Genomic DNA, 23,349 nt, shown 5'->3' with positions numbered 1-23,349 from the left:
CAGGTTTGGGTAGGTATTGTTTGACAGTATGCGTGGGCCACAGCAGAACAAAAGCCCATTTAGTGATCCGCAAACATGGATTTTGCTGACTCGGGGGACTTCTTTCAAACCAGCACTCGAACATACATCTCACAGCAGCTTGAAACCATCATACTGTTGATCTTACGTAAAAGAAATGGGACTACAGAGAGCTTCGCTGACCTGCCAAAACCAACTGGAATGAGACAACGGTGTAACCAGGATACCTTTTGATGTGCTTTACTGGCAGGGCCATTTATTTTTACCAAGTGTGGGGAGTACCATATTACTGGGAACTAAATCACCCTCATCTCTGTAACTCTTCTTTCTCTCAGTTCACCGTGATTTCCTCCAGCAGGAATGTTAACGTCTCTCATTGACGGTAACTGTGTGAAGCATACGGTGTATGTGTTTCTGGGTGTCTCGCTGCCTGGGACGAGTCGAGGCTTGTCACGGCACACAGTGTAAAACGTGAGCGTCCATGTGGGTGCAGAGAGATGAGTATAGCTGAAATGAGGAAAGTGTGTTTAAAAGACCGATTTTCTAGAAAATGCCTTCTTTCAGCTCAGCAGGAAGCTGGTGTAGTGAGTCAGAGGGTTGCCCATGATGTCCCAGTCATGAAATTGGCGAGAGTCTACCTTTCTGTACCGTCTTTTAGCAAGATACAGACTCCATACCAGCTCCGTGAGGAGAGTAATTACCTGTTCGTGTGTGGTAGGGTGGATATAATACAGAGGCAGGAAGTATGAACTCCATGTGGTGCAAACGCAAAGATAAACGCTTTAATAATGTTCTGTTTAGAGTCCTCTATAGAAGAACCACACTTAAAGGACAGCTTTAGATGTTTCAAGTCTGTCTTACAGACAAGACTGACGTACCCATATGTACATTAATCACACTGTCACACTATCACACTGATCTGAAGAGATCCCCTCTCAAAGTGATGGGAGACTAAATCTACAGTCCTGAATATAAATATGAGGCTTCAACAGTCTTGAGTAAGTCTGATCAAGTGGATGTTTTCCAAATTTACAATCTTTTTTTGTGCCAAATTCTCTCCTTTTAACTACCGGGTACTATCTTGTCGCAGCTGTTTGTTTGTTTATTAGGATTAGCTTTTGCACTGCACTGTGGACCCATCTGGTTACATGATGGCAACGCAGAAACACTGTTACGCATTGTTACATTTTTGTGTGAGTTTTGTCACCTTCATCTTCATGTGCACACTCAGTTTGTGTTAAAGGAAAGGCTTACCACGTTTTCTTTTAACCCCTTAATAACAATAATAAAGAGCAAATTCAAGTTAATCAAATGTATTTGTTAAATCTAGACGTGCACGACACCCAGTCCTCACTCGCCGTATACGCGTTTCACATTATGGCTTATTTTATCGTGGCCTTTTGGCAGCGCTCTCTGCTCGGCCTACTTCTGTCCCGTCTATATTTAGGGCTGAAGAATGCCCTGTTGGAAAGCTGTCCTACATTAAGCGTGCTCCTCCATCGCTGAGTACCTGCAGGTGAACTCGCCTCAGTCACCAGACACCTTTCCTCCATCTGTCTCCACGTGCCACCAGCACTGTAAGGAGGGGAAAGTTGAGAAAAGTCCAAATTTCAGGCCAACAAACTTTTGAGTTTGTTTTATTTATTTAACATCTGGCTTTGAGTTTATCCAACTTAGATTTCTTGCTTCAGTTTATACTGTTTGTAATTGCCCGTGGCATTACTTATGATCACACTAAGTTTGATATTTCATAAGAGATATCGTATATTTGTATTCATTTTCACATGACCCACAAAAGGGAGTAGCAGAAATGCGTTTGCAATGCATGCTGGGAGGTATTATGCTCACAGTGTTTCTAAATAGCATGATTTTAATGAGTTAAGTAATGATCAATTGGGCATTTTGTCCACTCATTCTTCAGTTACAAGCCTGAACATATTTACATGTTCTAAAAGTGATGAAAATCATATTTAATGACACTGAGTTGAAAATATAACAAGAGTTTATTTAATATTACTGATATGATATTTCACAGTGCAAATGAGTCCGCTGTAAAGTAAAAGCGGAGTGAACTCTGACGCTCTCACTTTTGTTGAAACAAGAAAGCTTGATTTCTTCCCACAAGTTAAACTTTCTATTTGTTTATGTTTCTAAATTCAAACAACTTGTAACTTTTATTTCAGCCAAAGAATGCAAGTTAATGTTTTTTTTTTCACCATGAATCCATTTCAGATCACTTTAGGTTTTACTCACATGACAGACCAGCAGAATAATGCTCGAGTTCTCTTTCTCTCTTTGTCCTTGGTCACCACGGCAGCAGGAGAGACTGTCGTCTGCTTTGACGTTGACATTTTAGCTCTTTTTTTTTATGGATGAATGATTGGATCACGACTCAAGGTCAGAGAGTATATCCTCCAGCACTGACACACAGCAACATTTAGGCCTTCAGTACCACACATTTGATTTGTGTTTATTTTAATTCCCTTTGGATGTTACATCTTTGGTTGGAGTAAACTGCTTTGATCCAGTTTAGCACACATACATCGAGTGTAAATCTCGTTCATCAGATTACTTTTCTATCTGTGATGAATCCTTCAGGATTACTGTGGGGATCAATTACTAGACATGGATTTAGTTATGTCTAAATCCAACTGCATGGGTGTGAAAGATCTGGTGAATGTCAACACAAATTAGAAAATACGTTTTTGGAAGCAACAGGGACTTTCATGCTCGCTTTCTGTTCATTTATATCGACAACTGTTAGTTGATTAATTGCTAAGTCAATCAATATGCAGGAACAATGGTGATGATCATATCACGATGATCATATCATCATTTCAGTTTAATCAGGTCTCTGGTTACCTAGCTTCTCCAATGCACGGATTTGCTGATTTTCTCAGTTTTATATGATTGTAAATTGAAAATATTTAGGTTTTGAACCGTTGAATCATCAAAACAAGGCATTCGATATTACCAGGGGCTCACATAACTTGTGACGGGCATTATTTTATTTTCCAAATTCGACCTTTTATTATTCTGGACTTTCCAAGCATCAGTAACTGCTATCTGTCAGATGTCAACAGCTGCCTCCTTACATCCTTAAAACCAGATGTTTCTGTGCTGTTTACTGTTCTGTATACATCCGATTGCATTCACAAACCCCATGGCCACTTCCCTTTGACTTGAGAGAGGACCCGGTCCCAAATGTCGAGGCACCCCAGTGCAGCTTTTTAGTGCCGAACCAATCTGAGCGCATTCACCTGCCCGCATGAACTCTACACTCCAGAGTTCAAACACATTTCCTTGGTGTGTGAGCCAATGCTGAACTCGCAGCTCGTGCTTTTGTTTTTGGACACCGCTGCATCTTTTATTCCTCTGAGCCCTGCGGCCCTGGGACAGTTAATCCATCAACGCTCTCCTTCTTAAACAGAGGTGAGACGGAGATGGATCGGCACCGATTCACCACTGAGTACCACTTTGTTTTCCTGTTTACGTACTTTGATGCCGCGCTGCATCGCTATGGATGAGAGGAGCACCTGCTGAGTGTAAAATAAGAAGCTGGTGACTGAGAAAGTGTTGTTGGGAAAACGTGACCGATTGCATAAGAGCCCCCCTGCAGCTAAAATAGATATAGCAAGGTATTAAGATGGGGATCACTGTGGTCTGAATCTGATACTGGTCTGGACTGGACACCGCGGCCTCTGCCTCGCTCTTTCTCTTTCTGTCTCGCTAACACACACATATCCTCCCTGATTGGACCGGGCTGTGTGTGTGTGTGTGTGTGTGTGTGTGTGTGTGTGTGTGTGTGTGTGTGTGTGTGTGTGTGTGTGTGTGTGTGTGTGTGTGTGTGTGTGTGTGTGTGTGTGTGTGTGTGTGTGTGAGTGTGTGTGTGTGTGTGAGAGAGATAGATTGTTGCTCTTCAAGCACTCTGTCACTGAGACGTTCCACTTTGAGTCAGCTGTTAAAACAAGGCTTGTATAAATAGAGGGAGAATTAGCTGGCATGGGAATGATTATAACAACAAATACACAAATTCAACACACAGATTGTCTTCTGACTTTGGGTGAGACAGTCACTCACGCTAATAAATGTACAATGTTGAAGAGACACCTGAGGAATAATTTGAAGAAAGGATACACCTGTACTCAAATATTATACACTATAGATAGATATTATATAGATATTTCCCCAATTTTCTTTCTTTTATCAATAACAAACTGTTAACAATGCATGTACATACATGTTGGCATTATTTTGTATTGTAAAAAAGGGAAATGTAAAAGTGATTTCATCAGCAATAAGCTGTTTGAGAAAACTGTTGACACCTCTGTTTCCTCATTTGATCTTCTGCAAGACGCTCCAGTCGGCTCAGGAGACAATAAATACAGATATGAATTTGGGTTTCATGCTCACGGTTACTGTACACGGGGCATTTGGGGTAACCTGGACAGCTGCTGTTGGATTCTGTTCAGACAAGAACACACACACACACAGGAGTAGGCGTCCTGAAACTCAAGTCAGTGACAGTTGGCAGCAGCAACGCTGACGAACCCAGCGGTCGTTTTACTCACAGATTAAGCAGGAATTTGTTCCTTCGCAATCCAGAAACCAGGCAAGGTTCATTTGATATCGAGACCCAACGTTCATGGAAACCACAAACTTAATGTATCACCCGTATCTCCGGTGTCTCTGGCTTTGTAACATTATTTTTACATTCAGACATATGCTAATATCTATCATGGCTCACATTGCAATGAGTTAGCGTCCTCAGTAAATTAACTCCAGCTTAGTACCTGTAGACACAGGTCAGGGCTGCAGAAATACAGTAATAAAGTACCTAATATGAAGTTGCAATACTTCAAATACAAGAGGCAAGTTGTATTACCATTCACTGTACATGCAAGATAAAAAGCAGGTAGCATGCAAAGATAAATATACACATTCTGTCACTAAACAAGTTCATATTTGGATTTATCTCCAAACAATAGGACGCAGGTTGAGGTAAAAAAAGAAATCCTTTCATGTGGACTATTTCTTTGTCTCCGTTAATTCCTTCTTTACATACGAGACCAAGATAAAAACGCTTTCAGCCCCATTAGCGTTCACCCTGCACAACAATTCCTCTTGATCAGTCTAAATGCTTGGCTGTGCCCACATTGGTTGCCAATGCCAAACCATCTGCCACACTGACTCATCAGGCCTGCCCACGCTCTATTCACAATCCACCATTTCCACAAGGTGCCTCCTTTTCCTGTCAAATCACCGCATGCACTGCACCTTCCCCAGCATCGCACTGTGGCTCTGCAATCAAACACAGATTCCGTTCTGTTCTATTCTATTCTGTTCCAGTCTTGTGTAGTATTGTCTAGTTTGCCTGTTTAACAAGTATGTCATGCCTCCAGTGCCCAGACACATAAGGACTTGCATGTGTGAAAGTGCACACACACACACTCTCTCTCTCTCTCTCTCTCTCTCTCTCTCTCTCTCTCTCTCTCTCTCTCTCTCTCTCTCTCTCTCTCTCTCTCTCTCTCTCTCTCTCTCTCTCTCTCTCTCTCGCTCTAATAATTCACACAAAGAGTGTTTGCTCTGGTCTTGAGCTGCGAGGGACAGATCCAGTGTCCAGATGATAAACTAGATGATCCAACCTGCTGGTGTCCGTTACTCACGATCACACTGATACACTCCCTTCATTCTCCCTCGTCTCTAAATTTAGCTCCCTCTCCGTTACCTCCATATCTTCATCTGCATGCAGACACAGATAGACTAATATTGTGCTTTAAGGGGAGACCCTCACTCCATTTATTGTATGCATCACAGATTGTTCACAGGTCTTGGGAGGTATTACTATGTGAAGAAAAAGCCTGATGTAGAGTTAGAATGAAGTAAGCTTCCGGACCTCTGCAGCCCGCTCCTCATCTCAGCTTGAGGCTATGTTAGTCACACCTAGCGTAACACACCTGATTCTCCCACTGAACTGTCGGCCAGTCACGTTGCATTATGGTTAATGTGGGCGCGAGAGGAAGGGGAATGTGTGGAATAAACACTGATGATACCTCTGGTTTTACTGCATTGTATCATGTCTCGCATGTTGTTTGTGTATCCGACAGTGTGACAGGAGTGCAATGCTGAATCAATGGGGTATTTGTTTTTTGTTAACAACAAAGGGACTTAAAACAGCTTGTGGGGCACAGAGAGTCACACACGGTCATGGGTGTGGCAAAGGGAGGGGAATAAATAAGAGCCGATCTGCCCGTAAACCAGATTAAAAGAAATTCCACTTTGCCCATCAAAGCACAGTCAGTCAGAGCACTTGACAATGCTCCATTTCATTTTTCCGATTGAAGCTTTTCTCTCTGTGTAGGTTCTCAGAAGTCCTCAAAGCAAGACAATCTTTTAGGCATGAAAAGGAAGAAACTTCCAAAGGCTTCTCAAAATCAGTAGAGTCGGGTCCAAACTTCTGCCAGAGTTCAATACTGAGGATGATTCAACTTTCAAAACCCAAGGTAGTCTCCTTCTTTCCTTTTCCTTTCCCTGTGTAGAATCATCTGTCAGAGGCTAACCTCTCTGTGGCAGAGGCTTTCGCTCTGCCTGGAGCTTTATCCCTCCTATTAACACATGGGTAGGGTGACACCAGCAGCACCATGGACTGCCTGCTCATTAAACCACACGCACACACACACACACGCACGCACACACACACACACACACACACACACACACACACACACACACACACACACACACACACACAAACACACAAACACACTGGCATTACACCCTGTGAACGCTGAGTGGCACGTCTGTAATCAACTCCCCTCTTAGCTCCCACAGGTCATCTCTGTAACTGTAATTCTCTCTCTCTTACAAACACACACACACACACACACACACACACACACACAGAAACACGAATAAGGGTGTAAAGTTAGCGGCGGTAAGTGACAGAGCTGCGTGGTACAACCCCCAGTAACTACCGTCAGGCTCCACGTGAGCCTTCATTCCCTTATTCGAATGCGTAATCAACTTGAAGAGAACAGGGGCCTTGCAGGCCACAGCTGCTGCTCCTTATTTAACAGATGCTGTGACGTTTTACAGTTGTGGGATTTACTAACGACAAGTCAATGAAGTCGATGCACTGAACTTGCAGCAGGGATATTTTGCTTTACTTTCACAAAACCACTTCATGGTGTGAATATGTTCAGAGTGAAGTATTGTTGACATACTGTAAGGAAAGGCGCTTGATTCACTACAGGTATACAATTCCTCAACTGTTCTTCTCAGAGCATTTCTTGTTGTGTCCCTGTATTTCCAGGCATTATGCTAAGCTAAGCTATCTCCTGGCTGTAGCCTCATATCTATAGTACAGGCACTCTGTTGAAAAAAAAAGAAAGTAAATAAGCATATTTTTTTTTCCTAAGATGTTGAATTATTCCTTTAGTTTCAGTGAGAACATATTCAACAAGTGACATCACGAGCCTTAAAACAGATTTGCTTTGATAAATGGGCCTATTGGTGCATCTAACCAGCTGTTTCCGAGGTAACTTTGAGCCGCAAAATGTTCCAGTGTTATATTTATGTTATGTGAGCAAGGCACCTCGCCACATTTAAAGCGGTAGATTAAGAACATGTCTGTCAGCAGGTCGCATGAGGACATCGGTGAAAGGCCTCCGCTGTACATCACCACGTGGAGTGTGTGGGTAAGGAAAGGACTGCAGTGACTGTGTGAGAGACACTCTGGACAAGGGCATCTCCTCAGTGGCTGACGATATCAGTAAAAACGACCAAAAGAGAGCTGCTGAGCTACCAGGTGGTGGCAGATCCATAAGGTCTTCTACAATAAACAGATCAAATCAATGTCATGAGTTTTTATGGCTGCAACTTACTTCAAATGCTGCAAAAACAGCATTTTAAGAAAAGAAGTTCATAAATGTGTCGTGAATGCTCATTAATACAACTAATTGTAAGCTATCCTGACCTGAAGTGCTGAACTAGTGGAAACTTTGACCTGCTCGTGGTGTTAGATGAAAGGTCAGAGAATCACTGAGGGAATTAGAATTCCAACTCTGGGCACCGTGAGGGTCTCTATGCCAAAGGTCTCAACCTTGTCATCGCCAACCTTTCTTTGCCCTACAACAACTTAAAACACTTAAAATGACACAAAGTTGCATTTGAGACCCCTTTGTCACACACTATATCAGAGTTATAGTGAGAGTCATTTTCTGAATTTTTACAAGTTCATTATTTTAAGAGGTCTCGACAGGTAAAGTTGTCATATCTATATTTATTTTCGTCTTCTTTCGATTCTGTTCATTGTCTTGTGTCCCCTCAGATTTCTCGATGCCGACCCTCAGGTACCTGTGCTCTCGTCCAAAGTCTCATCTCTGCCCTAAAGCATTCTTTGAAATGTAATGTAAGAATAGCTCATACGAAGCCTAGATGTAAAGGATACATGTCAGATATAGGAAGAAACGAACTGCCACACATACAGGGTGTATTCATACGTCAGCACGTAAGGCCCTTAAATATGCACACACGTTAAGAAACTATTAGTTTCAAGAGAGGCCCAAAGGTACATCTGGAGAAATGTTGATGTCACTAGAGAGAAACAGAAGAGAAGCACAGCAGGAAAAGCAATTAGACTGATCGCTTTCCCCCTGCCTTCCCAAGCTCCTCACCACACACCACGTATCCTGACATGTACACACACACACACACACACACACACACAAATGCATTTGCAGTATTCTGAGTCTAACATGCCCAACGTGTGCAAGACGTAGCACATCATGTTTCTTTTTAACACCATATGCATTTACAGCACTCGACACACAAATACGTGTGTGTGTGTGTGTGTCCCCATGCAGGTATGCAATTTTGTCTGTGCACGTTGTTTACGTGTGTAGTGTTTGTACACTAGTTAACCCTATTAAAACCGGCATGTTGACTGAAAACACTCCCATTCAGTAACAGGAAGGTTTACACACGTAAACACATTCACCTGTGGTGTCAGAAAAACAGGCGCTGCTATGGATCTCCCACTGCAACGAAACACACACACACACACACACACACACACACACTCACACATATATCTACCAATCAACAGAGAGGCAGATGTCATAAATAAGCCGAATTAAAAGAAGCGATAGGAGGGAAGTTCAGAGTTCCTCCGTCCATGAATGCAAAGCTGACGTCTCAGTTTACAGAGATCAGGTCTCATAACATTTCCAAACAGTCTATTAAGCTCCTCAGAAGAGGTCAAAGGTCATGTCTTTCTTTCTGTCTCACTTTTGTTGTCCTTCGTGAGGGGGAAGCACTTTGACTCTTGTGAAAGAAATTGTCAAAAAGAACCAAATTAATTATTAGTTTGACAATAAAAGTATATGAATCCAAAGCTCCCGTCATTAGTTCCTCCCAGCTCTTCATCACGAGATCTGCTTCTGCGAATTCAGTTTGCTCACTTCACATTTGTGTGCAGTGGTTGAACAACAATTTTGAGGTACTTGTACTTTACTTGAGCATTTCTATTTTTTGCCACTTCATAGTTCTACATTGCTTCACGTCTTTGAAAGCTTTAGTTGCATCATAGATTCTTATTATTAATACATAATCAACAACTAGATAATGATGTATTGTTATATATTAAGCGACCCAACAGTACAGAAGTAAAACAACATTAATGTCATGACATAAAAGCATAAAATAATCCAATAATATAATAGATATTATTCTAAAATTGGTCATTCAGTACAATGACGATGCTACTTTGGATACGTTAAGTACATTTGAATCTGCTTTTACTGAAGTAAAAGTTTGGATGCAGGTCTTTACTTTCTACACTGTGGTATTTTGATTTGAGTAAGAGAGCCGAGTACTTCTTCCACCACACTGTCTTACAACCACCTGTTAAATCAGGTCATCCACGACAACTGCAAAAAACACCAAGGAAGACAGTGAGTGTGCAGTTGAAAGGTCGGGTAAAAATCTAGTAGACTCAAGCTATAAATATTTATGTATCATATCGAGGCAATAAAACATATATATTCCCATGCAGGACAGTATGCAACAATAAAAAATGTCTCTTTCACCGAGCAAAATAGTTTCATACAAGGGTTCTTTGTATGAGATAGCCTGTTTTAGTCAAACTGAGTTTTAATTTGTTTCACTTTGACACTCTTTCTCACAAGATTTTATCAAGAAAAACAAGAAGGAAGTCAAAGTGTTTCCCTCAGTTTATTTCTGGAGCTGACCTACACTGTACCCCTCTTTGACAGTTACATTTGTGTTACCAAATCCCTGTTTGGAAACCCCCTGCATTGTACCAGCATGTTTTGTTTGATTTGTTACACCAACCATGTGAAGGTTCATATCTGACTGTCTCATTTATCAAATGAAGTGAGTCCCTTGGCCGAGGACGAAGACAGTAAATTGTAACGCTCTTCATTTAGGAGAGCGGTTGCTATTTATGTTGCGATGACAACTCTGCCTCTGCACCCATGGGAGAGACCATCCCCAAAATCTGCACTCAATAATGGGTTCAGCTTTCTATTTATACTCCCTCTCACTCTTTCTTTCTCTCTCCTCTTTATTCTCTGATTGTCACTCGGGGCCACCTCACGTAATAATTATAGCGGTCGGCCATCATAAGAAGGCTGTTACAGGAATAAACCGCGGCCTCGGTAGAAGACATTGGCTGTTATTTGAGAGAGTGTGACGTGCAGGTAACTCTAACCATCTCGCTGAAGCAGAGTTAGATGTTTCTGTACCTTAGGACGTGGACCACGAAAAGTATATTACATGTTCATTTCAAGACGAGTCTTACAGTGTTACAGTGCTTCTTCTTTTTAACCATAGTAATTGTCGTAGCCCATCATTCTAAACGAATCAAAAGAGGATTTTCAGCCACCATTGACGACACTGAGTTCGTGTCCTACGTATTTTTAGAGGCAATTCAGGAGATTAGTAACCTGGGAGGGAGTTTACACTCAACAGTTTTCACATATCAGTTATTTGTATCGGTTGCAGTATTTCTAGACCCATTCATCCATCTCTCATAGAAGAACAAGTCGTCATGGTTACAGTCTCCTGGTTACACGAGGTTTGTCTCCCATGGTGTAGCCTGATCATCGGAGCTTTTACAGCAGAAAATCGAATTGCTGTTTTGTAATTGCTTTTTTATGTATTATTGTTCATGTCTTTCTTGTTTTAGCTGTTCTGTTACAGTTATAGTTGTTTCACTCTTCGGGACTTGTAGCATTACTATTGTTTAGGAGTTACTGCAGGTGTTTAAACCAACATCCCCTGAACAAACACAAGCCCATGCTTACTCTCACACGCACACACATGCTCACACACACTCGACACAATTACTGTTATTTTATTTTATTGTTTGTAATGTATTGATAATATCATATTTCATATCTTGTAAAACAACTTGTCAATAATATTTTACGTCGTCATATCTTATGCATATTCATTTTATGTTCTCTATAATTTTTTTAAAATTAGAATGTTATATAACGTTAGGTGAAGGCTTCAAATAAGCCCAGTTGGCTTTTTGCCTCATCCTGCACCGTGCTATTCATTTATCTAATTATGTTAGTTTATTTTAATTTTATTGTTTGAACTGTGCACAATAAATAAACTAAACTGAACAGAGCCAGCTATTTTCAAGTCCAGTCCAGTCTCTCACGTCCAACGGCTTCATGATGAGCAGCGCCCTCTGCTGGTAGGAGCCAGTAACTACAGGAGCACGTTTTTAATAATCTTTGTTTTGTTTACAGATTCACTTAAACATGGCCGCCCTAGCAACCACACGATGCGCTGATCAACATTGCTCGGTAGCTATCACAGAGCTATACAATGCATTTGGTCTCAAATTGACATGTAGTCGACAACATTTAACTCATCTCAGATGTTTGACGTGTTCAAGGACAGCAGGAGATGTGGCGTAATGTTAACCAATGCTAGCTAACGTTAGCTAGCTACAGGAGATCTGTCTAACGTAGTCTGATGTGAGCTTGTCGTGTCTTTACTGTGTACTGTTTGTGTGGTATTTTGCCCCTGGTAGTAAAACGAGGATTGTGTGTGACTTTGTTGCACGCTCTTCATGGTGCGGTGCCCTGATGTACGAGCTTCCATTATCGGACGCTACGTTGATCCAGAATGTATTGAATTTACACCTGCAGTCGCTGCTATGCAGTGCACTGCGATCAGCTGTTGTGTCTTGCTTTCCCTGAATGAACGTGAGCAGGGAGAGGGAGACTCCATCAGTGTCCAGCAGCTGTGCTCATCTCCTCCTGTCGGCAGTGACAGCGTGGATCAGAGGCTCGTCACGCAGAGAGCTGCTCACTTTCTCAGGGAAGCCGAGAAAAACCGGAGGCAGTGAGTGAAGCTTCTCAGTGTTTGTTTAACTTCCACTGTACAGATCCATTGGTGGACAAATTGATGAGAGAGACCAACAACAAATGAAATCCAACATTACCACAGACTACAGCCTCAACATCAGATACATCTCTGGTCTCAACAAACAAAATGTGCCTCATGTATAAGCTTCAAAATGGCATTTACTGCAGGGATCATGTATTGGATCGTGTAACAGCGCATGGCGTGTGTTTCCCTGAAATACTTCTCACACATGTTTTGTATGGAAATTAAATAAATAACACTTTCATACAAACTCGACAATAGCAAGAACTGATTTGGTGTTGCTGAGTCACCACTGTAAATAAAAAAAGCATGTGTGCCGTATTTCTATAACCAATCGCTAAACCACTGTAACACGTCAAATCACGTGGGGACTTTGACATCAGGTACTCTGTGAAGAGTTTAAACCTTACTGTTGATGCGTCGTCACTGGCCAATGATGTAATGTGCTCTCACCTCTCAGGATTGAAAAGTTGGACAAAGAGCGGACGTTGAGTGTTCAGTGCAGAAAGAACGGCTGGACAGATGTGACTGGAGAACTGGAAGAGTATGAAAAAGTGCTGGAAGAAGAAAGAAATGCTGAGAGTGGGTCTTTCTTTGCATTACAGTATCCTAACATTCCCCCTCAGATTGTCGAATGTGTCATGGTGCATATACTTCTGAGACAGCCTTAACACCATGGTATAAAATACTCCATTGTGAAGATGTATATCCATGTCCTTTTCTCTGCCGACTTCCTGGAAGTCGAGTCAGAGCAGTAAACCAATGTCAACGGAGACATCCACCCTCGACACTTTACCACTTTGATAAAAACTGCTGTTCACGTTCTTTGCATTTCTTTTTCCTTAGAAATGAATCTTCAAAGGCAGCTGGTGAAGATTCATAATGGTGTGAGGAAGTTTCAGAGACAGCTAGTAGATGTGAAGCCAACTCATGAGTGTAAGTTTAATACCCAGCAGTGTTTGTTTTATAGTGCCTTACAAACAATCTTTAATATTTGTGCCATTCTGCTCCATCCGTATGAAAGATGCCATCGTAAAGTAGTGCACTGCTCAGTAAAAGCATGGGGATTGTAGTCTCATAATCATGTACAATGAAAAGCTGATTTGTATTGATGTTTCTGCTTTTCTACTTACGTTTGCAGTGATTGAAAGACTGAAGGAAATAATGTCAGAGGTGGAAATCTCAATTAACTCCCTAAAAGAGGAACAGCGGTCATGGTAACAGGATGCACTAAACAACTTCACACCTATTTTGACTCAAGAACCAGAAAAGTAGAAACCGCAATATAATGTAACTTCCTATATTTGGAAATACCACTTTTAACTTAATGTTCAGTTACATACTGTGGCAGCCGGAGGGGCAACCTCAGAGGAGAAGTGGTAGAGGGACGATATTGCCGGACATGGAGGCGGAGCCCCATGTCAGGGAGTGGAAAAGAGCGCCAAACCACCATCAGCCCAAACAAGCAACACCTGAGGAGGAGAGCCGAGGGAGCGACCACACCCTATCGGAGGAGGAGGAGGGGACTATAAAAGGGCCCCGGACACAGGAAACTAGGAGAGAGTAGGAGTGGAAAGAGACGGAGACACAGCAAACGCATTGGAGACAACTGGCTTACCCCTTGATCACCCTGGAACGTCTGACTACCCGCCCGGCTCCCGACCCCTGCCTGTACGACTACCCTGCTCCTGCCCGCGCCCTGGACCGTATGAGGAATACCCGTTGTGCACCGAACCGTGGAAGTGAACCCCGACCATCCCTCTGGAAAGCGGACAGTGTATTGTTGAGTGTCTATCCTACCTCTATCCACTCTCTATCTTCAGTAAAAACCTCACTTGCACCATTGATCTACCGACTGGTTGTGTTTATTGGTCCGTGTTGTCGTGAAACCCCCTTGCCACCCCGGGGGCTGTCACAATTTGGTGGAGAATGTGGGCACAGTCCGGTTCTGGCAACACTGACCGATAGACCGACCAACCCAGTAAGCATGGCCACCCCGGTGCCATTTCAAGAGCTGCTAGCGGGGCTAATCGCTAGCAACCAGGAAACCCAAAAACGCCACGAACAAGCCATGCAAGTACAAATGCAAATCCTCCAAGCACAGCAGCAACAACAATACCAACAGCAAGTACACATGGAGCAGTATATGGCGGTACAAACCGAACGCGCGGAGGCGATGCAAAGCGACATCAAGGGCATGTTACAGACACAACAGGAGCAACGTACCGTGGAGAAAGCCAACCCAGCGCGCTTCCTTCTCAAGCAGACGGCAGCTGACGATGTGGAAATATTTTTTCAGATATTCCAGACAACGGCACTCCGGGAAAAATGGCCAGAAGAGCACTGGGCTGAGTTGATAGCCCCCTTTTTGATCAACGAAACGCAAGTAACGTATCAGGACTTAGAGCGCGCTGGAAAAGTTGACTTCCGGGTGTTGAAAGCGGAAGCGTTACAGCGATGCGGGGTCACGCTGGTACTAAAGGCACAACGATTTCATGAATGGACATATGACACCTCCCTTTCTCCGCGAGCCCAGATGCATGAGATCAAGAGGATTACGACGGCCTGGCTGCACGCAGAGCCCACCGAGGTGTCGCCCACCGATCGTGTCGTCATGGACAAATTCCTCAGATCCCTCCCGTATGAGGCAAAAAAAAAAAAATTGGCCGGCCAGAGAAACCCCCGCAACCTCGAGGAACTGGTAGAGATCATGGAGGGTTACCACGCAGCACAAGCGTTAGTGCGTGGGGGAAGAAACCCGAAAGTGGAGGGGTCCACCCGCAAAGAAAAGATGAGAACGGAGGAAACTACCTATGTGTCTCCCTCCTTTCCCCCAGGCTTTCCCCGACGTCGGCCGGCGGGTGGACCGGAAGAGAGGAGGTGCTACCACTGCGGCGAGATCGGGCACATCGCATGGGAATGTCCTCACCGCCAGGACGCACCCATGACCACGGCCAGTGAGGGGAGTCGGCCATGCGGACTGATTACCGGATGCTGGGCCACTCACGAGGACCTCATGCCCCTCACCCCGGTCAAAGTAAACGGCCGCGACGCCTCCGCGATGGTGGATTCCGGGAGCGCGATTACCTTGGTGAGACCTACGTTTGCTCAGTACCCGCTCCTAACCGGCACCCGAGCGGTCACGTGCATCCATGGGGAGACCCGCGAATACCCCACCACCGCCCTCGAAATATACACGACGAGGGGTAGATACGTCGGCACTGCAGGAGTAGTGGAAGGACTCCCCGTAGAGGTGCTGGTCGGCCGAGACCTGCCCGTGTTCCAGGAGCTGTGGCGCAGCCTGGTGGTGAAACCAGGTACGACCCCTCACCGAAAGTCCAAGAAGAAAGCCATCTGTGGGCTGGGGGAGGAGATCTCCACCGATCCCCTATCGGAAGGAGTCGCCAGTGCCGTGGCCCGGGCGTTGGTGGAGGCCACCCAACCCAACCCCGAGGACGTATATGCCACAGCCGTCGAGAATGACGGACCCTCCAGCCCCAGTGAGCCCGAAGGAGAGGCGCCACCCATCCCCGAGGAGGCAGATACCCCCTCCCTCGAAGAAGAGGAGCTGGCCGGGCTGTTCCCCCAGGACCCGGAGGAGCCCATCTTACCCGGGCCCCTCACAGGGAGGTTTGGGACGGCCCAGTTGGAGGACCCCAACCTAGCCCACGCCCTTCGGCAGGTGGCCGCCGTAGACGGACGACCACTGGACGGGGTAAGAGACCTCCCTCCCACACATTTCTCCATTTATAACGGGCTCCTCTACCAGGTAGTAATAAAGGACGGGGCCCCCCTCAGGTTGTTACTGGTACCACGTCCTTTCATACCCTCTGTCCTCCAGTTAGCCCACTCCCATATCTTAGGTGCCCATCTAGGAGTGGAGAAAACCCTGGAAAGGGTGAGGGCCAGGTTCCACTGGCCCGGAATAAAAAAAGCCGTGGAGGATTACTGCCGGAGCTGCCCCGAATGTCAACAAGTGGCCCCACAACCCCATCACAGAAACCCGCTGGTGCCCCTGCCGATCATCACCGTCCCCTTCAGCAGGATCGGGATGGACCTAGTGGGGCCCCTACCCAAGACCAACCGGGGACACAGGTACATCCTGGTGATAGTGGATTACGCCACCCGGTATCCCGAAGCCATTCCCCTACGCTCTATGGCCACCAAGGGCATTGCAAGGGAGCTGGTGATGTTGTTTTCCAGGGTCGGAATACCGGAGGAGATTCTCACCGACCAAGGAACCCCGTTCATGTCTAGGATCATGAAGGATCTGTGTGGCATGCTGAAGGTGACCCAACTGAGGACGTCGGTGTATCACCCCCAAACGGACGGACTAGTAGAACGATTCAACCAGACACTGAAGAAAATGTTGAAAAAAACCATGGACCAGGACGGGAAGAATTGGGACCAACTGCTACCCTTCCTGATGTTCTCCATCAGAGAGGTGCCCCAGGCATCTACCGGATTCTCGCCCTTCGAGCTCCTGTACGGTCGACGACCCCGGGGGCTACTCGACCTGGCCAAAGAAGCCTGGGAACACCAACCCTCCCCCTACCGCACCATGGTGGACCACGTCGAGGAGATGAGGGTGAGGATGGCATCCCTCTGGCCCATCGTCCGAGAACACATGGCCGAGGCACAGGCGGCCCAAGCCCGCGTGTACAACCGAGGAACCCAACCCCGAGTGTTTAACCCAGGGGATCGGGTGTTGGTCCTGGTACCCACGGCGGAATGTAAGTTTCTAGCCCGATGGAGGGGGCCGTATGAAGTAATGGAGAAAGTGGGGCCGGTAAACTACCGAGTCCGGCAACCAGGTCGGAGGCACCCGACGAAGGTTTATCATGTGAACCTGCTCAAGAAATGGGTGCGTAGGGATGCCATGCTCTGTTTCTCTCTCTCTACCCTCCCAGGAAAAACGGAGCCAGTCGAGGTACCCGTGGGAGAAGAGTTGACCCCCCGGCAGAAGCAGGACGTCCGGGAAATGGTGGATCGGTTCCGGGACGTGTTCTCCCCGGACCCCGGATACACCACACTGGTGCAACACCGGATAATCACCGAGCCCGGGAAGAAGGTGAAGCTAAGGCCGTACCGCATCCCCGAAGCCCGCCGGGGGGCGATAGAGAGGGAGGTACAGAGTATGCTGGAGGCCGACATCATCGAACCCTCGACGAGCGAGTGGTGCAGCCCTATAGTGTTGGTTCCGAAACCCGATGGCTCGGTCAGGTTCTGCAATGACTTTAGGCAGCTCAACGCCATCTCAAAATTCGATGCCTACCCGATGCCCCGGGTGGACGAGATGATAGAGCGCATCGGGAGGGCCAGATACATCACCACCCTCGACTTGACTAAAGGCTACTGGCAAGTGGCAGTAGCCCCCGAAGACAGGGAAAAAACGGCCTTCACTACGCCCATGGGACTGTACCACTATAAGAGGCTGCCGTTCGGTCTCCACGGAGCCCCCCCCACGTACCAGAGACTGATGGACCAGGTACTACGTCCCCATCGAGAATACGCGGCAGCCTATCTGGACGACATCGTCGTGCACGGGGAGGAATGGGGGGCTCACCTCCAAAGACTGGAAGCCGTCCTGAAAGCTCTGCGAGGGGCGGGGCTGACAGCCAACCCCAAGAAATGTCGCCTCGGCCTCCGGGAAGCTGACTACCTGGGGTACACCATCGGCCGCGGCTGCGTCAAGCCCCAGGTAGGGAAAGTCGAGGCGATCCGGGAATGGCCCCGCCCCCGCACAAAGAAACAGGTACGAGCATTCATTGGGCTAGCTAGCTACTATCGACGGTTTGTTCCCCAGTTCTCTGCTCTTGCAGCACCCCTGACGGACCTAACAAAAAACCGGCTGCCAGATCGGATCGTATGGACGGCAGAGACCGAGGACGCCTTCGAGAAGCTGAAGGAAGTACTCTGTTCTGAACCAGTGCTGGTGACCCCGGACTTTACGCAACCATTGGTGGTACAGACAGATGCCTCCGAGACCGGGGTGGGTGCCGTCCTGTCCCAGCTGAGGGATGGAGAGGAGCACCCGATCACATACGTAAGCAGAAAATTATTACCGAGAGAAACGAGATACGCCACGGTCGAGAAGGAGTGTTTGGCCATCAAATGGGCTCTGGGGGAGTTGAAATATTATCTGCTGGGACGACACTTTACCCTGGTCACGGACCACGCCCCCCTGGTATGGATGTCCCGTTCAAAAGACAATAACGCCCGGGTCACACGCTGGTTTTTATCCCTTCAACCATATGCTTTCTCTGTTGTCCACAGATCCGGGGCCGCTCATGGAAACGCGGACGCCCTGTCTAGACGGGACGCCCTAGGTTCCTGGAGCAGTCCTCCCCCCAGGTCGGATTTAAGGGGGGGGGTATGTGGCAGCCGGAGGGGCAACCTCAGAGGAGAAGTGGTAGAGGGACGATATTGCCGGACATGGAGGCGGAGCCCCATGTCAGGGAGTGGAAAAGAGCGCCAAACCACCATCAGCCCAAACAAGCAACACCTGAGGAGGAGAGCCGAGGGAGCGACCACACCCTATCGGAGGAGGAGGAGGGGACTATAAAAGGGCCCCGGACACAGGAAACTAGGAGAGAGTAGGAGTGGAAAGAGACGGAGACACAGCAAACGCATTGGAGACAACTGGCTTACCCCTTGATCACCCTGGAACGTCTGACTACCCGCCCGGCTCCCGACCCCTGCCTGTACGACTACCCTGCTCCTGCCCGCGCCCTGGACCGTATGAGGAATACCCGTTGTGCACCGAACCGTGGAAGTGAACCCCGACCATCCCTCTGGAAAGCGGACAGTGTATTGTTGAGTGTCTATCCTACCTCTATCCACTCTCTATCTTCAGTAAAAACCTCACTTGCACCATTGATCTACCGACTGGTTGTGTTTATTGGTCCGTGTTGTCGTGAAACCCCCTTGCCACCCCGGGGGCTGTCACAATACATATTAATATTAGAAACCACACACGATTTCATACAATGCAATCCAATACACATTTAATCCCCTGAATTAAATATATAAATATATCGATAAATAAAACACACCAGGTTTAAACTATTCAAAAAGTACAAGGTTATGTACACCCAATTAGGCAGGCAAATACAACAGGTGCTGATCAGTGTTTGCTGCACAGTGGGAGTGAATATGTGTACGCTGATGAAAACATGAATAATTGTTCGGCTCCTCTCAGCTTCGAGGACCTTCTGAAGGAGGAGAGGACATGCAGACAGCAGATTGCTGCTTATGAGAAGAAGATTGAAAACTTGAACGTTTCTGTCAAATCAGACCCCAAACCACACACAGCTCCCACCGTGAAGGTCGGCCTCTCATCTTCCTTTTCCTGTTTCCTCTGTTGCCATCATTCATGCAATGAAAAGAAGAGGGACAGCCAAGTTTGTGTTTGAGTGTTGAATCTAAAGGATGTGATGGAAATATCTTCAGCTCTTGAGAACATGTTTTGAATTCATTAAACGGTTTGTTACGAGTTGACAGATGTTTATTATATTCTAAGTCTCTCTCTTTTTTTTAAAATGCATCCATAATTCTGACTTATTCATGATTTTCTTCCTACTAGACCAAACCCCCAGACAGAGACCTCCCTGCAGAGGTCCGAGCACTGGAGTCTTTCCTGCTGAAGACAGGAGGCGCGTGTGGTGGCTGGGACCAATATGACCACCAAGCCTTCCTAAAAGTAAGACATTACTGTTTTTCTGTCTTGATAACTTGCAATAAGTTAATGAAAAGTCTCCTTTCCTCTGCCACCTTCCTAGTTCAGGATCATTGCAGACACTTAACACCACAACAGTGTTCAATGTTTTGCTGCAGCGGATGCTAAGCCAAAGGTTGATCACCTCAAGGTCCCCGTCTGTCCGGCTCTAATCTCTTTGATTTACAGGTTTGGACAAAGCACAGTGGGCAAGCAGCCTACAGGAAAGAGGCCAAGCTGTACTTGCCTGGTAAAACACTGGAGGAGATAGATCAACACGAGGACTGGCGTCAGGAGCTGATCTACCTGCAGGACAAAAAGAGAGAGGTACAACAGGGCTGGAAATGAATTCACTTTTCCCCCAGTGTCCAGTGACTGTCTCGGCCCAGACTTAACTACCAATGTCTCTTGGAGTGCTTTTTTTTTGTCATTCTACAAAATAAATGTAGTTTTGTGATAAAGTTCTGTTGGGTGTTCTCTACATAAATTTAAAAAAATAATAAATTTGAATCGCCGTTTAGCCACAATCAGTTTTCAACATTATTTTATCCATTTGTTGAGTTACTGTCTCTTGTTTATTTCTGTTCATCAGTCATTCATTTTTTGGGATAACATTTTCACATCTTTAAAATTCAGTTGTTTCCTCCACCAGGTTGTGTGTACAGTAAAGTACAACCTTTGCTGTAATTGATTGGTTTGATAGTATGGCTACAGTGCTTGTACACTTGTATTCCATTAACTTAAATTAGAAGTGACTTTATTCTGTATGAAGCTGGAGCTCAGAGAAAGAGTCTTTTAAATATGTTGTACTTGTCTTCGTACCATACCCAGGCTATTCAGCGGTGGAAAGCCAGCAAGCATCGGGAACGCCAGACCCGAATACAGATTCAGGAGGAGAAGGAGGAGGCAGGAAGGAGGGAGAAGGAGGCCAAGAGCCAGGCCCACCAACACAGGTGAGTCAGAAGTGGAGCAGAATAGAATAAAAAAACAAAAACTTAAAGATGAGGTGGAGCAGACTTTGATTTCCTGGCTGAAGCTGTGAAATGCACCCCCAAAGTCAAACGATCCCACCAGACCTGATGAGCACCCAAAGTGTTTCAATGGCCACTTTTAACAAAAGTGAATTTGGGGACTTTATTTGCACTTTTTTTTGTCACTTTGGTGTCACATCTGTTTCATTGTGTTTCATCCTCTTCTGTTCAAGGACTGAGGAGGAGAGGAGGGAGGCAGTGCGACGACTGGAGGAATGGAAGGAAGAGAAGAGAAGGAATAAGGAACAGGAGGAGGAGCAGAGGCTGGCTGAGGAGATACAAAAAGGGAGGCGGGCAATGGTGCTTTGTGTGTGTGTGTGTGCGTGTGTGTGTGTGTGTGTGTGTGTGTGTGTGTGTGTGTGTGTGTGTGTGTGTGTGTGTGTGAAAAGTAATTTTACTGTGGTTGTGGTTCATCAAAGATAGTGATTATGTATTTTATATGTACTTATCTGTGCGTCTCTGAATTAATTTAGCATTGAAAAACGATACACATACATACATTGATATGAATATGCTTGGTGCCCTTTTTAGCTTTCTCAGAAAATGTTCTGTTTTTCAGGAAGAGCGGCGCTGGCAGCTGGAAGTGAAGCTGACAGTTGAGGAGCAGCTACGACTGAGGAGAGAGGAGGAGGAAGAAAAGGAGAGGAGGGGGAAAGAGGAGGAGCAGAGGGAGATGGAAGAGAGAAGAAGGGAGGCAGCAAAGGTCATCAAACGCTTTAGTGAAAGGGTATGAAGTCTGAGAATTACAGAGACACCAAGAAGCACCAGTCGTTTGTCTGTTTTTACTTGGTGTCACCACTTCGAAGGGCCAGACTTTCTCACTGGAGCACAGGTCTTGTTTTGTGAGGTTGTAAAGTATTTAAGAGATGATAGATAGATAGACTTTATTTCAGACTCGGGGTCCACACAGGCAGATACATAAAAAAACAGACACAAACAATAAAAGTACAGAGGCCTAGCAATGCCTTACAAAGAGACAGCTGTACCAATGTTGCCACAGCTGGGACTGGTAGCGTGTGGTGCTAAACCTTATGTTGGTTAAAACAAGTATGATCCCATTTACAGAGTCATTCAGTCGACAGATGAATTTGTACATGAGATTTCTTAAAACTGTTTGGAAAGTGTTGACTCGTGCAGCCACAAACATTTCACTGGCACTACTCCATCTTTGTCTCTTTAAAAGTATTCTCATGGCGTCATTGTACGCTACTTGAAGTCTCTGTCAACTCTTTTTTTTGGAGTTTGACCACAAGTGTGCAGTGTAGAGTGGAGTACAATATGCTCTGAACAGAGACATCTTCACTCCATCTGTACACAGACCAAACCATGAAAATTTTTCCAGTTTTTCAAATGTGGGAATAAATACCAAGGCTAGTGTTAGAAGATAACTGCATGGTGTAAAATACCAAACGTGCCTTTCTGCAGGATCTTCACAAGGTGGAGGCAAAGCTTCAGGAGAAACAGCTGAGGGTAAAAGAAGAAGAGGAGAGACAGAGGAGGATCACTGCTGAGTTGAAGGAGAAGGTAAGCGTTATGCAGTGAACAAGTCACAAACAATTTAAAAGCTTAAATAAACAGAGTTGTGGATTTAGGTAAGGGTTAATGTTTGTTCACCATTCAGGTGGATGGTCACATCAGCAGAGACCCCTCCAGGCTCACCCGTCCCACGAAGGGATGGGAGGAGAGAATGAAACACATTGGATCTTCAGGAGGAGGGCCTGTGCTGCAGATGTTTCACAGGTCTGATTGCCCCAACTTTTGTATGATGTTTTGGGTAATAATAGGTGATTGTTAAATCACTCAAATGTTCTGTCATTTTGTTGCAGAGCTGTTCCAACTTGGAGACAAGACCTGTGATGAGCAACAATGACAGTCAACCAAGCAGTCCTAAAATGCATTGAGAATTCTGTTTTCTGTTTTTATAGAAATGTGATCAAATGAAAATGTATGCAATGAGACCACAAAACCAGATTGTGCATTTGTTTGAATCTACTATGTGCTGCTATGAATTATATTAACTTACATTTGACAAAACTGGTATTTTAAATAAAATCTTTTCTTAAATGTCTATCTTTTCACAATGTCTTATCTCTGGCGTTCTATTTTTCCTCTATTGAAATGGTTCACTGGTAACAATGTTATTATTTTGCAAAA

The 23,349-nt window shown here is 45.5% G+C and overlaps 1 protein-coding gene across 1 annotated transcript; it reads left to right on the top strand.

Annotated features, from left to right (window-relative positions):
• Window positions 1-12,143: 12,143 nt before the first annotated feature.
• Window positions 12,144-23,263, top strand: ccdc112 (coiled-coil domain containing 112; the record flags this gene model as incomplete). The annotated part of the gene is made up of 14 exons (XM_079270782.1): window positions 12,144-12,185; window positions 12,272-12,402; window positions 12,908-13,029; window positions 13,294-13,383; window positions 13,589-13,664; window positions 19,649-19,775; window positions 20,033-20,149; window positions 20,354-20,491; window positions 20,996-21,117; window positions 21,369-21,495; window positions 21,755-21,922; window positions 22,621-22,719; window positions 22,817-22,935; window positions 23,022-23,263. 14 exons carry the CDS (start codon window positions 12,144-12,146, stop codon window positions 23,050-23,052), a joined length of 1,509 nt encoding a protein of 502 aa, XP_079126908.1. The 3' UTR covers window positions 23,053-23,263.
• Window positions 23,264-23,349: the final 86 nt, after the last annotated feature.

The sequence above is a fragment of the Melanostigma gelatinosum genome, assembly GCF_949748355.1.
Source record: "Melanostigma gelatinosum genome assembly, chromosome: 6".
NCBI classification, from domain to species: domain Eukaryota; kingdom Metazoa; phylum Chordata; class Actinopteri; order Perciformes; family Zoarcidae; genus Melanostigma; species Melanostigma gelatinosum.
Note: the sequence above shows the minus strand (reverse complement) of the source record. Positions and strands in the feature narration are given on the sequence as shown.